Consider the following 13,531-nt stretch of genomic DNA (forward strand, 5'->3'; position numbering starts at 1 on the left):
ATCTTTAAACCAAATGCATTGGCTGCTCAGATCTGATCCTACAAGCAACAGAACTTTCACCACTTGCTCTAAGTGAAGAACATCGACAGCTGAAAGTGTACAATAAATATACACCTAACACCCATCTTAGCACACTTTGAAAATCCTCATATACTGGTCACATCTCAAAATGTGAAAAATACAATTGTAACTACAACATGGTTTTACCTTTTCAACAGAAATTGAAGAAATGCAGATTTCAAAGTTTCCTTAAAAAAAAAAAAGGAAGCAGCAATTTTAAGAATTATTCTGGAAATATTTGGACTCAACTTTGTGTGTACTAAGAACAGAATTGTCTTCTTTTTCTCTCACTGAAATGGGGAAAATTTTCAATTTGGGCTCAAAAATAAAGTGTCAAAGCCCAGAGTATCACTAATCACATAAAGATAACATGTATTTCCAAATGAGCAGCTGGAAAGTGAGTGAATGAATTTGGGCATTGAACACATACTTGAGAATAATAAAGTGTACAGAGGAGGAGGTTACTAAAGAACTTTGCAAAAAATTAAAATATTGCTACAGTAGCAGTAGGACTTAACAGTGCATCAAAGACTGAAAGTTTCCATGTAAATACAAACCGATCCAAGCCACAATGAACCACAGGATAATCACTCCAACAAAAACTAACCCCACTATACTTTACAGAAGCTAAACCCGGAGTTTACCTGAACACCACTAATGTGACTCAAAAAGATTCCTTCTAGTCTGGCGTGCCTCAGTTTGTACAGGTCACAGGGAACTGGTGCCATGTGTGTGTCATCACAACACAGTATTACCGCCTGCATTTGGCATTTCTCAACATTTGCAATCAAATACTCAAATCTGAAAGAGCTTTTACACGTCAGAGCTCTGTCTCACTGCTGCACGAAGTGTCTTGTTTATTGGTTGGGATCTTTTTTGTGGAAACTGTATAAAAGACCTGGAGGACTACAGTCACGGAATTCATGTTAAAACAGAAAGCTGCCCAACATTACTGTCAAAATACCTTTAAGAAGGCAGTCATAGACAGCATAATGCATTTTACATTCAGATATTTCCTCTCTCAAAAGCAAAGGAATCTCAGAAGAAAAAAAAAAAATCAGTAGTGAAGGCCACATACTTTTTGCATTTGATGAGCTGAAATGCAAAAAAACAATTAAAGCATCTTGTCAGAGAAAAAACAACAAACCAAACACACACAGAACTTCTGGAAAGTGATGATTTAGTTGATGGGATGGTCAGCATGGAAACTGTTGGAAATGCTACAGCAGAACTGACCAAAGTACAAGGGATTATGGACAGGAACATAGTACAGGCGTCAACTAGAAAACTGTAACTTGCCAACTTGTAAACAAGAAAAAGCATTTCACAGATTAAAAGTTCTAGGGAAGTAAACTTCTTTAAATTATTTTGTCAGTTCAACCCTGATTTAAAAAAGTATGGCTAGCAAAAATACATAAGCCTCAGCATATTTATAAGTCTTGATCAGAGCAGCCATGAGCCTTTGATAAACGGCTGGAAACAAACACCCTTCTACTAAGGATGAAAGAAAAATACTCCGTTCTCTTCTTTCTCTTGCTCCCCAATCCACGCGTGGGTACGCAGAATCCACGTGCTCCAAGAATATCTCGATGCTGCTATAGATTGAGACGTGGGGAGACTGGTGGAGGATAACAGACAAACTCTCTTAAAATACTACGGGCCACATCAACGTTATTCTGGGCAATTTCAAGGGCCCTCTTGACTTCTTCAAAGGAATAGCCCTCTCCCATAAGTTTTGCAATTTTTGCATCCACATTTTCCATGGAACTGTCAGAGCTGTATGCTTTCCTGTGGTGTATTTCTGGTGCAGTCCTCCGAGGAAGTGGCTTTGGGGGCCTGGCTGGTGCTTGGGAACCATCTGTTTCAAATAAAGGAGATAGAAATCATTATAAATTGGCTAAAAATAGCGTCACAGGTAAGACAAACCTCATGAAGCTATTCTAATAGTAAAATTCCAAAGAAACACGAAGAAAGATTTCACTGATACTCTCAGTTTAAAAATTGGACAGAAGCTGAATTCCTCAAGAACATCCAAAATGGAAATAATGTAGTGAAATACCATTTTAATGACATAATAGGAACATGAAAGTTACTATCTGAATTATCCAAGGTTGGAGGAAAAAGAAAGTACGATGAACCACAAAGATGGTGAAAACAGCCCATCAAAGGTTTAAAGGCTCTCCTCTCTCAACCTACAGTTTGAGAAGTTTTTCTTAGCCTGTTTAAAAAACCAACCAACCAACCAACCAACCAACCAACCACACAAAAGTTGATTGCAATTTTATTCAGGACCACAATTTGTGCAGGAAAGGAATCCAGCCAAATAAGCCCGAGGAGAAAAATCCTTCATGTATTGGTACATCTTGCAGACTCTGTTCAGTCAATTGCAGTTCTTTTCATGCGTAGCTGCTATACATAAGTACTGAAATAACTGGCTTCTCAAAAAACCCAACTGTTTTCAGTTATGGGAACAGAACATGACCCTTCCTCTCCAATCCTCCTTTAGAAATACGTCCCCTTTCCTTCTCTTCTATGGAAAGGTTACCTTCACAGTTAATGCTGGTGCTAAGAATCACGATGTACTGATGGAAAAAAAAAATCCTAATATTCAAAGTTGCTAATCTTCTCAGAGTCAAGTTTTGTGCTCAAGTAAACTTTACTGAAACCTCTTTATCCTCACTGATTCCACAATAAGAAGCTTAAATACAAGCAAGGCATAGAGCAGAAAAACACTTTCAAAAGCAAAGTATTTTAAAAAAATAACAAATCCTTAATCCTTCAAACAGGCTTCTAAAAGGTTCCATCAACAATGACACTGATAGATAAATTAGAGGAATTTCTTTCTGGCTCTGATATTTCCTGTTTACTTACACTGACAGCAATTGCATTCTGCAGTGTAAAGGACTTCAGAGGCAGTTTTTTAGTGATGAAAGAATGTTGTATTTCCAGTATTACTGTCACAACATCCTACCTTATCACAACACTGGACAGAGAGAATCGTAATTCAACCGACTACATTAAACACTTCAGATGAATAAAAATAGTTCACGTTAGTGAACATCTAAGCAAGGTGTATTTTTCTCTCAACTTAGTTTCCAGGCATTCAGATCAGAGCACTGCTATAAATTTTAATTCCATTTCTTAACTCAGAGTAGATAAGCAAATAGTATTTTCAGAGGGATGGTGACATCCATAACACAAATGGACGAGAGCAATTTGAATAAAAGCTTATAGTTAAGGGGCTAAGATTAATTTTGTTCTAATTTTGATTGGCTAATTTCTTTGCAGATAGTTATGACGCAGCCTACATATAGTAAGGGTTATTTTGCATTTGTTGTGACTTTTCGCTCTCTGAAGATGAAATGAAGTATATAAAGGCTAAACATTCCAGTAAACACACCTGAAGCAGATCCAGACCTGCTATGAAGGTGTGGAAGACCCATGAAACACACTGGCTTGAGAAATTAATGATAGCTCAGGAATGTGGCTAGTAACTAAAAACTACATCAGAAACAAGTTCTAATTTCCCATTTTGCTTATTTCAGAGAACTCAAGACTGTAATGGAAGAATATTCTTTATATTTAAGATAATGGTATAACGTTTGTCAAAAACAATCATCTGTCTTTCACAAACATCTCAAAGTCTTAATATACACATTTTGTCATGGACTTCCTTTCTATAGAAGATGAAACAAACTTAATTTGCAAACTGTTCCCTGAGCTTGAAGTACAGAAAAAATTCCATATGGGTCAATCAGATCCTTCTGTGCATTTGTTATGTAAAATATTTTTGGCTTTATCCAATCTAATACAGGCTTAAAACTGAAGTTATTTCTTGTATAAAACCTTCATTTTGCTGAAGCTTCCAAACAAACTTTCTTAAGCCATCACATCATTTAGAGGGGTCATTTTTAATTCTGTCAGCAGATTTGCAGCACAGGCATTTTATTCTCGCTACAGTGACATCTCTCTATAGCACAGATACTTTAAGATCTTCAGCCTTCTCTCTCAATTCCCATTATTATTTTTTTAAGCACTGACATCTCTTTCAATATCTTCACATCCACATGAAATTTTAGCTGAAGCAGGGTATCACACTGGATCCTGAGCTTAAAGATACTAAGCCTAAGCTGCATGTCCATCTGGACAGTGAGATAGAGGTATTTAAGCAGGAGTTTCCTTCCCAACCTCACATCCTCTCTGATGTTTTGGCCACTGCAGATGCCTAACTAAAAACTGAAATAGATTTTCTAATTGCATAATTCAATTAACAGTTTCTACAGCAAGGAGCTTCCCCTGTTACTTGCATTTCTGTAATTCAGCACTAGATTTAACCCTGAAGAAGCGGGTTAGTATAAAGGCAGAGACAGGCTCATTTAGTGTTTAGAAAGTGCAGAAAAAGTGGTAGGGCAAGAGCTCTGTGGCACAGTGGGAGGAGGAGATTTGTAACTGCACCTACGAGTCCATCACGCTCTTTGCCACAATCTTCTTATTTTGCAGTACTGTAGCAGATTAATCCCCCTGGGGTTAAATGAAACCCAGCCTGAAACAATGCATGACATTCCCTGCCATTATTTCCGCATAAAAGAATTGAAATTTGCATGCAAGAGCTCGAGTTAAGATGAATAAGGTGAGTGGATAGACAACAGAAGAGTATAGCTATCTAGCCATCTGAATCCATTCCTTACAGAACAGCTAAATTCATTAAAATACAGCAGACACCTGCGTTAGAGGCCCAATTTTCTTCTATGTTTCACACATCATTGGCTGTGCTCAGGTAAGATATGCTAAATATTAGCAATATCTCACTCTCTTGCTTTTAGTGTAGTAATTTTTAAAAGCTGTATTTAAGAAGTTTGAAAATTTATGCCTTTGGGATAGTTATGTGGGTAGTTGAGAACTATTTCTTAACCCTTCAATACTAAATACACTGCTGAGTTAAAATAAATTTCTCCTTGCATGTTAATGACTCAATTAAACATCATGACAGCAATTTTAAAAACAGTCAAACCGAAGCACAGAAGTTAGAGGACTTTCCATGCTACTCTGGGGAGCCAGTGGCTAAATAATAATTAGATTATAGTGTGAACTACACATCTTTTTCCTGTGAGTCCAAAGATTCACTGTGTAACAGGGCTGAAATGAAGAATTTCCTAAGCCAACTGATTAGGTCAGAACAAACGCAAAACCAAAAAGTTCTGAATAGAGTTACACCTCAACGTTGGCTTTCTGGATGGCAGATGAAGGTGAATCAGTTCATGCTGAAGCTCATCAGTTCTGTTCTATGGAATTACTGCCACTGTAAAAACAACTTTCCAATTAAGAGTACGACATGATCTATCACATAGTTTTCATTTCATTGAAATGGAATTGAGTATCTTGCTGTACATCATGCTGACTTAGAATGGTATTTATAGTAAAGGTCAGCACATGTGGGTGTTTTAGAAGATGGCTGTGGGAAACATACAGACAGTATAGTATTTATTAAAGTGACATCAAAGCTCCAAGATCTTAAGTAGCAAATATCTTGGAGTACTTTAGGAAAGTAATAATAATAAAAAAAATATCTACCAGAGAACCACAAGAACTGCAAGAAAACTGTAGCTTTAAGAGGTAGTTATACTGTTGTCACAATTTGTATAATAAAAGACTTTCAGATACCCTAAATAAGTCAGGTTAACAGTATAAGGCAAATAGAACCCTCGCAGTGTCACGTATAAAACACTGATTATGAAACAGGGTTTTTACCTAAGAATAGGTAAGAGAAACACTGTTAAAGTAGCAGAGGTAGCCTCCTAAAAGCGCTACTGTTTACCAAAGTCATCACACTAATTCTCAAATGTGCTATTCATTAAAAATTCTGTAGCACACTTCAGGTTTACTTAATTTCCCCGTACTTTGAGCTGGAAAAATATATTCTTTCATTCCTATGCCACAGCAGAGATGAACTACACATTCCTAAGAATGAGCAATAAAATTATAATTAAAAACATATATAATTTTTCCACCTGTGAGTGTTGCAATTAAACACTGATGATGATTACAACTGAAAGACTAGATAAATAAGTCCATTTCTTTATGCATTAGAAAAGAGTTTTCACACACAATTCACTTTTATCTGGAGAACTAATAATGGTTTAAAGCATCACTTGGCTCGTTCTTCTTGTGGTCTCCACACACTGTAAAATGATACAGGTGGAACAATCTTCCCCTTTCCCCATATACCATTCACATCTAAAGAAAAGAAAATGTGTCCACAAATTGAGGAAATTACTTTAAAATGCAGGTAATGCTTTGATTTTATATTTCATATAATTAATTTACTTAATTTTAGTAGCTTTCCTTTGTATATTATTTGTGTTGCCTGAAAACTGTAAGCAAATTTCTGTGGCAGAGGAATTGCTTCTACTGGACCTGGTCCATGCAAATAGAGCACTGTATTTTAATTTGTTTAACTGAAAAACATTAAAAAATTTTCTTAGCACTTCAGACAAACATATTAATAAAAAAAGATCAGAAAATGATACTACTATCAAAAGTGAAGCTGATTTTTTTTTTAAAGGAGGAATGAAACACAGATGGAAGTGACATGCCTGTGGCCCCTGCAGGACTTCTTATCTCTTGTGGGCTTTAAAGGTAGCAGAAAAATTTCTGCCTTTCGCAAAAAAATAAGGAATAGTAGAACTCACATAAACATTCAGTTTGGCAGCTGGTGAAATTGATGGCATAGTATCTACAACACAGACCACAGGTAGCCACTTCTACCTTTGTTGCTGCACTTAAATATCTGTTACCTTTGATGACTTCATATTCATTAAGCAGTATTACCACTGTCATTTGTTGCCCAGAATGACAAAAATCTCACTGGACTTCATAAAGTTGTAATTTTCTACAGGAGCAGTTTTCTACCTTACCTGAAGAGGGAGGAAGTTGATCATAGTCTTGAGATGTCCTATTTGTTTTGACGTTTTCTCCAGTTACTCTACGAGCAGGTGGCAAAGGAACATGACCAGTTATCGGATCAAAATGGGGATCTATAATAACAGAACAAAATAGGTGTCTTAGAACAATCCAAATTATTGGGGGGGTGTTGGGGAGGGGAAGCTGATGCATAGAACCTAGCCTTAAAACAGCCGCCCTTTATGAGAGCCATGAATCCAGACAGGTATTTGCCCATAACATATGCACATATACATCCAAATTCAACATTTGCATAGCAGACATGTAACTGTGTCTTGCAGTGACAAAAACAGAAGCACAGCTCAAATGTGGTCTACCCTGCCCTGCCCATGGCTCTTCTGCTTACATAGAATACCCAGAGTTGGAAGGAACCCATAAGGATCACCCTGCCTAACTCCTGGCTCCACATATGGCCAGCCAAGTCAGAGCGTGTGACTGAGTGCATCATCCAGATGCTTCTTGAACTCAGCCAAGCTGGTGCTGTGACCACTTACCTTGGAAGCCTGTTCCAGTGCCTGACCACCCTCTCCTTAAAGAACCTCTTCCTAATAACCAAGCCAAACCTCCCCTGTCGCAGCTTCATGCCATTCCCTTGGGTTCTATCACTGGTCACCAAAGGCATTAGCTCGGTGCCTGCCCCTTCACTCCCCCCTGTAAGGAAGCCACAGGCCGCAATGAGGTCTACATCTATCCCCAGTCCTGACACTGCAAGGAGTGTGGCTGCAAAGCCTGAAGCAGCACAAGTAGAAATATCCCAGCTATTTGGCTTGGTTAGAGCTTGGTAACACTTCTGTGATTTGCAGTTCACAAAAGCCTACAGGATTTCCTATTCATACAGTCCCAGCTACGGGTAAATATTGACTGCAGGGTCTGGTAAAGGCCATGACTAGGCCTTCGGGTCTCTCTACTGATTGCAGGGACAGAATTTAAGAAATGAGAGAAATATATAGTCCTGGCATATTGTGTCTGGACTCCTAAGAGTGTTTGTATGTCACCGCAACTTTTTGCTGTTGTTGATGATGAGATTATTATTCTAATCTGACAGTCTCTGATGGATAGCTGAGAAGTCACCCCCAAGACTGGTATGGAAAACAATCATCAAAACCTCATCATAAATCATCTACAGCAGTTTATTTGACAAGTTTCAAAGTGAGTAATATGGCTTTAGAAATACCATATGAATAAGAAAAGACCAATCTGCACAACCATGTATGCCTAAGTAGATGTACACACTGACAAGCTTAAAGAAAAACTGCAGCTATAAGATTGCATATGTAAATATGAAGAACAATACATACACTTTCCAGACTTTTAATGAAAAACTACTAGATGAGTTGGGGGGGGGGGGGGGTGTTACCACCACCAGTGATGTTTCTTTGGTTATTTGGAAATAACTCTTAGTAATTTAAAACTCTTCATGTTTCTTGGAACTGCACACAGATTGACAGAGCTCGTGTGCGTCTGCGTGTGAGGGTTTCTATTTTTCCTCTCCGTTCCCATTAGAACTGAATGGCACAGTGTGTGTTTCTGCATCAGATGATACAACTGAAGCACCCATTCAGACTGGGCTGAACAATAAAAACATTCCATAGGAGGGAGGTCATTGCAGTTCAGCCTAAACCAGCTCACTTTCATCTCGCAGCTGGTATCACTCGCAAAGGTCAGCCGAACACCTGACAACCTGCCAGGCTATTACAGAGTTGCACAGGATTGCCCATCATCTATATTCTGGCATTCCTGTGATACTATCACCAAAACATTTAATTTATCCCTATCCATACAGCTTCTATGAAAAACAAACCAGAGGGGAAAAACATCTAACCACACTGCAAGGTAGATAATCATTGAAAATATTCCTGAGAGAGGAGAACTTAAGACACAGACACCGTTTAGAAGTTTCCACAGAGAAAAAAAAGGTCACTTCACAGATACACACTGTAACCCACAAAAATCCTGTTGCAATCTGTACCATCAGCAGCAAATGCATTCAACTTCATTAACCTGACAATCAGACACTTTTCAACTCAAAGACAAAACTGGTAAATTGTGAACATAGCTTTTACACCTTTTAGAAGCAAAATACCAGCCTGAAAAAGTGTCAGTGTGATTCTTTGGAAGAGAGAGGTTAAAAAAAAAAAAGGTTATACACCAAAGGAATCTGCAAGTATGTTCACAATTAATACAGTTTTGCAGCAAAATTTTACAGCCGCTCTAACAAAGCAGGATGTTCTTATTTTCTAGTTTTTCCCCAAATTCCAACTTGAAAATATACCCCATGAACTATGTTTTACTATAGAAAATGAAAGAGTTGACAAAAAGTTACAGACCAGAATGAAAGATTACAACAGAAAACTTGGCACTTAACAACTCTAATTAGAAATTAGTTTAAATTTAAAATTTACAATTTTGCAATGTGGAGTCTCATATAGGAATACTGACCTTATTTCATTACTTTGCAATAACGAAAAGTTAAGTCTTTTTATATACACTAAGCTGTTTTATCTCCACCATTAAAAAAAACCAACCCAAAATATTTTAAAATAAATATAGGCTGTATAACGGAGTTCTGAAGCCTGATGACTTTAACACAGAACAGATAAGCTTGTGAAGTAAAGGAAAATTAAATAAAATACGTTCTTTCCTTTATCTACCTACCAGAATGAAGGAACAGTTCATGTCCTGAAGGAGGTCGGCTTCCTGAGCCAGCAGGTTTTGTGTGCTCAATCATGCTGTGCCGAGCAGGTGGCGGTGGTGGTGGCAGTGAAGGAGGTGAGCTATCAAACGCATCTTCGCCTGCATTTTAAAAAAAAGAATTATTAGATGAGCAAACTTCATTAAGAACTGCTGAGTAAAGAGTGAAGCTTAAAATTTATTTTTCCCTGGCTGCTGAGGCTGTTATTCCTAGGGTTCATCTAGGAGTTCAGTGATTCCAGTCATGAAATTGTAAACCCGACTCTTACTATGCACAATCCTTTCCTAAAACATGCTCGGAATGACCTTTGGCAGTGGTCAGGGTTGGTTATTTTTTGTGGGGGAAGAGATTTCATTTAGTGGCTCAATTGCAAAGAGTGTATTATAACAAAAACTTTCACTGGATATTATTGTAGAATAATAGCTGTGTTTCAGTGGCTAAAAAAAAATATTTATATTCAAACATCAGTGCTGACTACATTGAATCTGTTACATTTACGCTGTGTGTTATCTTTATCTGCTGTTCTAAAGCTCTGACCTCAGATATAAACTAAACCTTCCAAGGCTTGGCAAAAGAATGTACCCCCTACACAAAAGTAGTGCAGACAGGACTAAGGTTACCAAGCAGTGTCATTTCTATGTGTTCTTTTGCCTTCAGTTCTATGTTCCTCAACTCAGGAATACTTCAGGGACCAGAAAGAACATCACAAATGTTCAAAAGATTTTATAGGACCAGAAAATTGGATCATGACACATAATGCTACAGTCTAACAATCATGCAGCTGAGTGTATCAGTGAAGGTGTAGGTGCTGGCCAGGCACAGCCCCACTATATATGTGGAGTTCACTGACTTCTGTGTAGGAGAATGGAACAAAAATCAGGGTTGGAAAAGACAGCTCCTGATGACTGTAGGCAGCAGTGACTTCTGAACTGCCCCTTGACAATGGAAAAAAAGCCAGAAACAAAATGCATTAATGTAGTTTTCATTGACTTAAATAAGACCATTCTTCTTTGTATTTGATAAAAGAAACACAATCATTTAAGCTGCAATATGAAAAATGTTCCACTCTTGCATTAAATTGCAATGCTCAAACTTCACATTAAGGGACCAAAAATTATAATTTATTTTAAGGAAAATGGTTTTGCTTTCCTTTGTAGGTTCAATACAGATTTAGTACACCTCTTCATATGTCTTGCTTGAAGGCTTACAGCCAGGTACCAGCATAGATTATTGACACAAATATTGACTTACAGCTGTAATATTTAGCCCATAGCTTGTTTGGTATTCTTAACATACTCAACATTGGTTATTTTTCATTAAATATGGCATTTGGTTTGTGCAGGCAACGTTAACCATTAAACGTAATCAAGCAAAAAGTCTGCAACCTAAAGGGGGCACCAGAAGATCATAATCGGAGGGTGTCCTGTTGAGCAAAGAGCTGTGTTTTGGGTTGTCTCTGGTAGGAGGTCGTGCAGGTGGCAAAGGTACCGGAACAGCGGGTGCATCATAGACATCTCCTGAATGACACAATCACAAGAAGTGAATGTTTTCTTGCTGTACCTCTAGAATGGCACAGAGTAAATTTTCCTGCTGACTGGTGAAAAATAAAAACGTACCTAACTCTGGATGCTTTGATTTCTTCATCTCAGAAGCAGTGTTGTGTGTCCCATTCGTTACTCCAGCACACTGACCGTTCTCACACACCCTGAATACAGACATTAAAAGGAAGCAATCAACCAGCTATCCAAGTACTCATTCCAAGAACGATCAAGTACCTGATCTGGCAGTCCATTACATGGAAAAAAATGAATGATAACCTGCACCAATTTTAAGCTTCCCATTTGTTTTTATACTGAGAGCAGATACTGGTTAACCATAAAAAAAACTCCTTTGGAGGATTATACTGCTCTCTTGGTGGCATGGCTTAAATAACTTACTCAAGGCTGCAACAGAAGAACTACTAACATTAAACATAGACGTCACTTTAGGACTCAGGTCATTAGTTTATTCACACAGTGAAGTCATGGACTTAATCCTATTTCACCTTCCCAGCTGTTGAACTTCCCTGAGCGGAAATATGGTAAAGGGACATGTAGATTTTGGTAATCCATGCTGAAGGACAGAGAAAAGTCATCTAACGAAATAAAACAAGAAAAAAAACCCCACAAAACAACAAAAAGAACACACCACACCACTAGCAATAGCGAATTTCAACTAAACTCTTGCCACACATTTAAAAAATAAATTCAAAATTTAACAAGTCAAAGCAGTTTTGCAGGCACCTATTCATTTCTGTGTCAAAACACTGACTCTCATAGATACTTCTATCACAATTTACTGTGGGGGGTTTATTTTCACATGGAAGCACACTATGCCCTCAAAATTGAAAAACAGCCTCAAATTAAATATTAACATCACCTAAAACAAACAGTACAATGTTTCCTATAATCTTATCAGAAAAATATTGGGTATTATTTTTGTAAGATGACTGATCAAAATCTGCAGGGAAAAACATAACAAAAGCTTTTTTGTATTATTAAATATTGCTTAAATAAATGTTAAAGTATTGGGAAACCACTCCTCCCATTTGACTGTAGACCCTGTATATTCAGAAAGAAACAGAGTTTCTTTGGATAAAGGCCACAAAGCTGAACAATTTCAGCTTAAAAATAAAAATCCCAACCCACCACGCACCATTATTGCTAAATAATGGCAAATCTGCTAGAGATACATAAACTAAAATTTCATATCTTGGGTTTTTACCAATAATACAAAGTTTAATAAATCCATCAGCTTTGTCCATATGGAAAGGAGGGATGAATAAAGGTCTGGAAGCGTTTAAAATATATAAACAGGAAAGAGGAAGTGAAATTATGTTTGTGGTCCCAGGAGTTATAACCAGGAGTAATGAAATCAATGTAAGAATAATTACGAGACTTAAAAACCAAACCAAACCAAACAAAACAAAAAACCTAATGGTAAAGAGCTACTTTGTTATGAACTAATTTCCCCAGGGAAGTGGTAGAGGAAGTGTTGTTTCTATCTTTGAGATTAAATCGGTTCAATCTCTCAAATACAGCGGATGCAACACTTCCTTTGACTCCTCAGCATATACACTAAATAACTAAGAATATTTTTCTACTTTAATTTGAATCTATTCTGCATTTTCAATAATCTAAGTAGCCACAGACACTAAGATAATTTACCATGGCACCACTTCAGAAGTCTTCAGGTTATAAGGAGTCCAGTTAAGTTATCAGCTTGCAAATCATGCTGAAATACCTGTTTACATCAACAGTAAACACTGGGAAAAATGGCAGCAAATGAGTACCAAAAAGCAAGACTTCTGTCTTTTTCCATTTGGAAAAAGTTTTATTAGGAAACAACTGTGAATGCAATAATGTATCACTCTTCTAACAATAGCCTAATTAGTAATGCTGAAATCCCTCCATTTCTTGTTGCTGAACTTGCCCCATATCTGGGAAGAGATGATCAGCTGTAACAAGCCACACAATTAACGGATCTGCCCATCAGTTAGACTTTCAATGATTCTTTTTCTATTCTCACACTATTTCCTGCATTGTTGTATCTACCTGCAAAATGTCTTTGTGGCAATACAAATCTGGGGGTAGGATGTAAGAATGCCATCATTCCTAAACTACAAAACATCCAGAAGGAATTCTGAGTTTCAGTTTTACTGAAAACTCTATGTACTACCCAAGAATCAAGGAAGCAACACCTAGGAAAGAAGTAAGAGGTGGTGACTCTAGGGGAAGCACTAAAAACTTATGACAATTGAAACAAAAAATGAACAAAATA

General features: G+C 37.4%; 1 protein-coding gene across 1 annotated transcript in view; it reads right to left on the reverse strand.

Annotated features, from left to right (window-relative positions):
- Positions 1-1,655: 1,655 nt before the first annotated feature.
- The window catches only part of CBLB (Cbl proto-oncogene B), a gene marked incomplete at both ends in the record, with an annotated part of 129,078 nt that continues 117,202 nt past the window's right edge, over positions 1,656-13,531 (reverse strand). Inside the window, 5 exons of the mRNA XM_084264335.1 lie at positions 1,656-1,918; positions 6,975-7,094; positions 9,676-9,813; positions 11,098-11,229; positions 11,329-11,417. Of these exons, the coding sequence (XP_084120461.1) occupies positions 1,656-1,918; positions 6,975-7,094; positions 9,676-9,813; positions 11,098-11,229; positions 11,329-11,417 (742 nt within the window). The remainder of the gene's footprint in view (positions 1,919-6,974; positions 7,095-9,675; positions 9,814-11,097; positions 11,230-11,328; positions 11,418-13,531) is intronic.

The sequence above is a fragment of the Gallinula chloropus genome, assembly GCF_964237585.1.
Source record: "Gallinula chloropus genome assembly, chromosome: 1".
Classification (NCBI taxonomy): Eukaryota; Metazoa; Chordata; class Aves; order Gruiformes; family Rallidae; genus Gallinula; species Gallinula chloropus.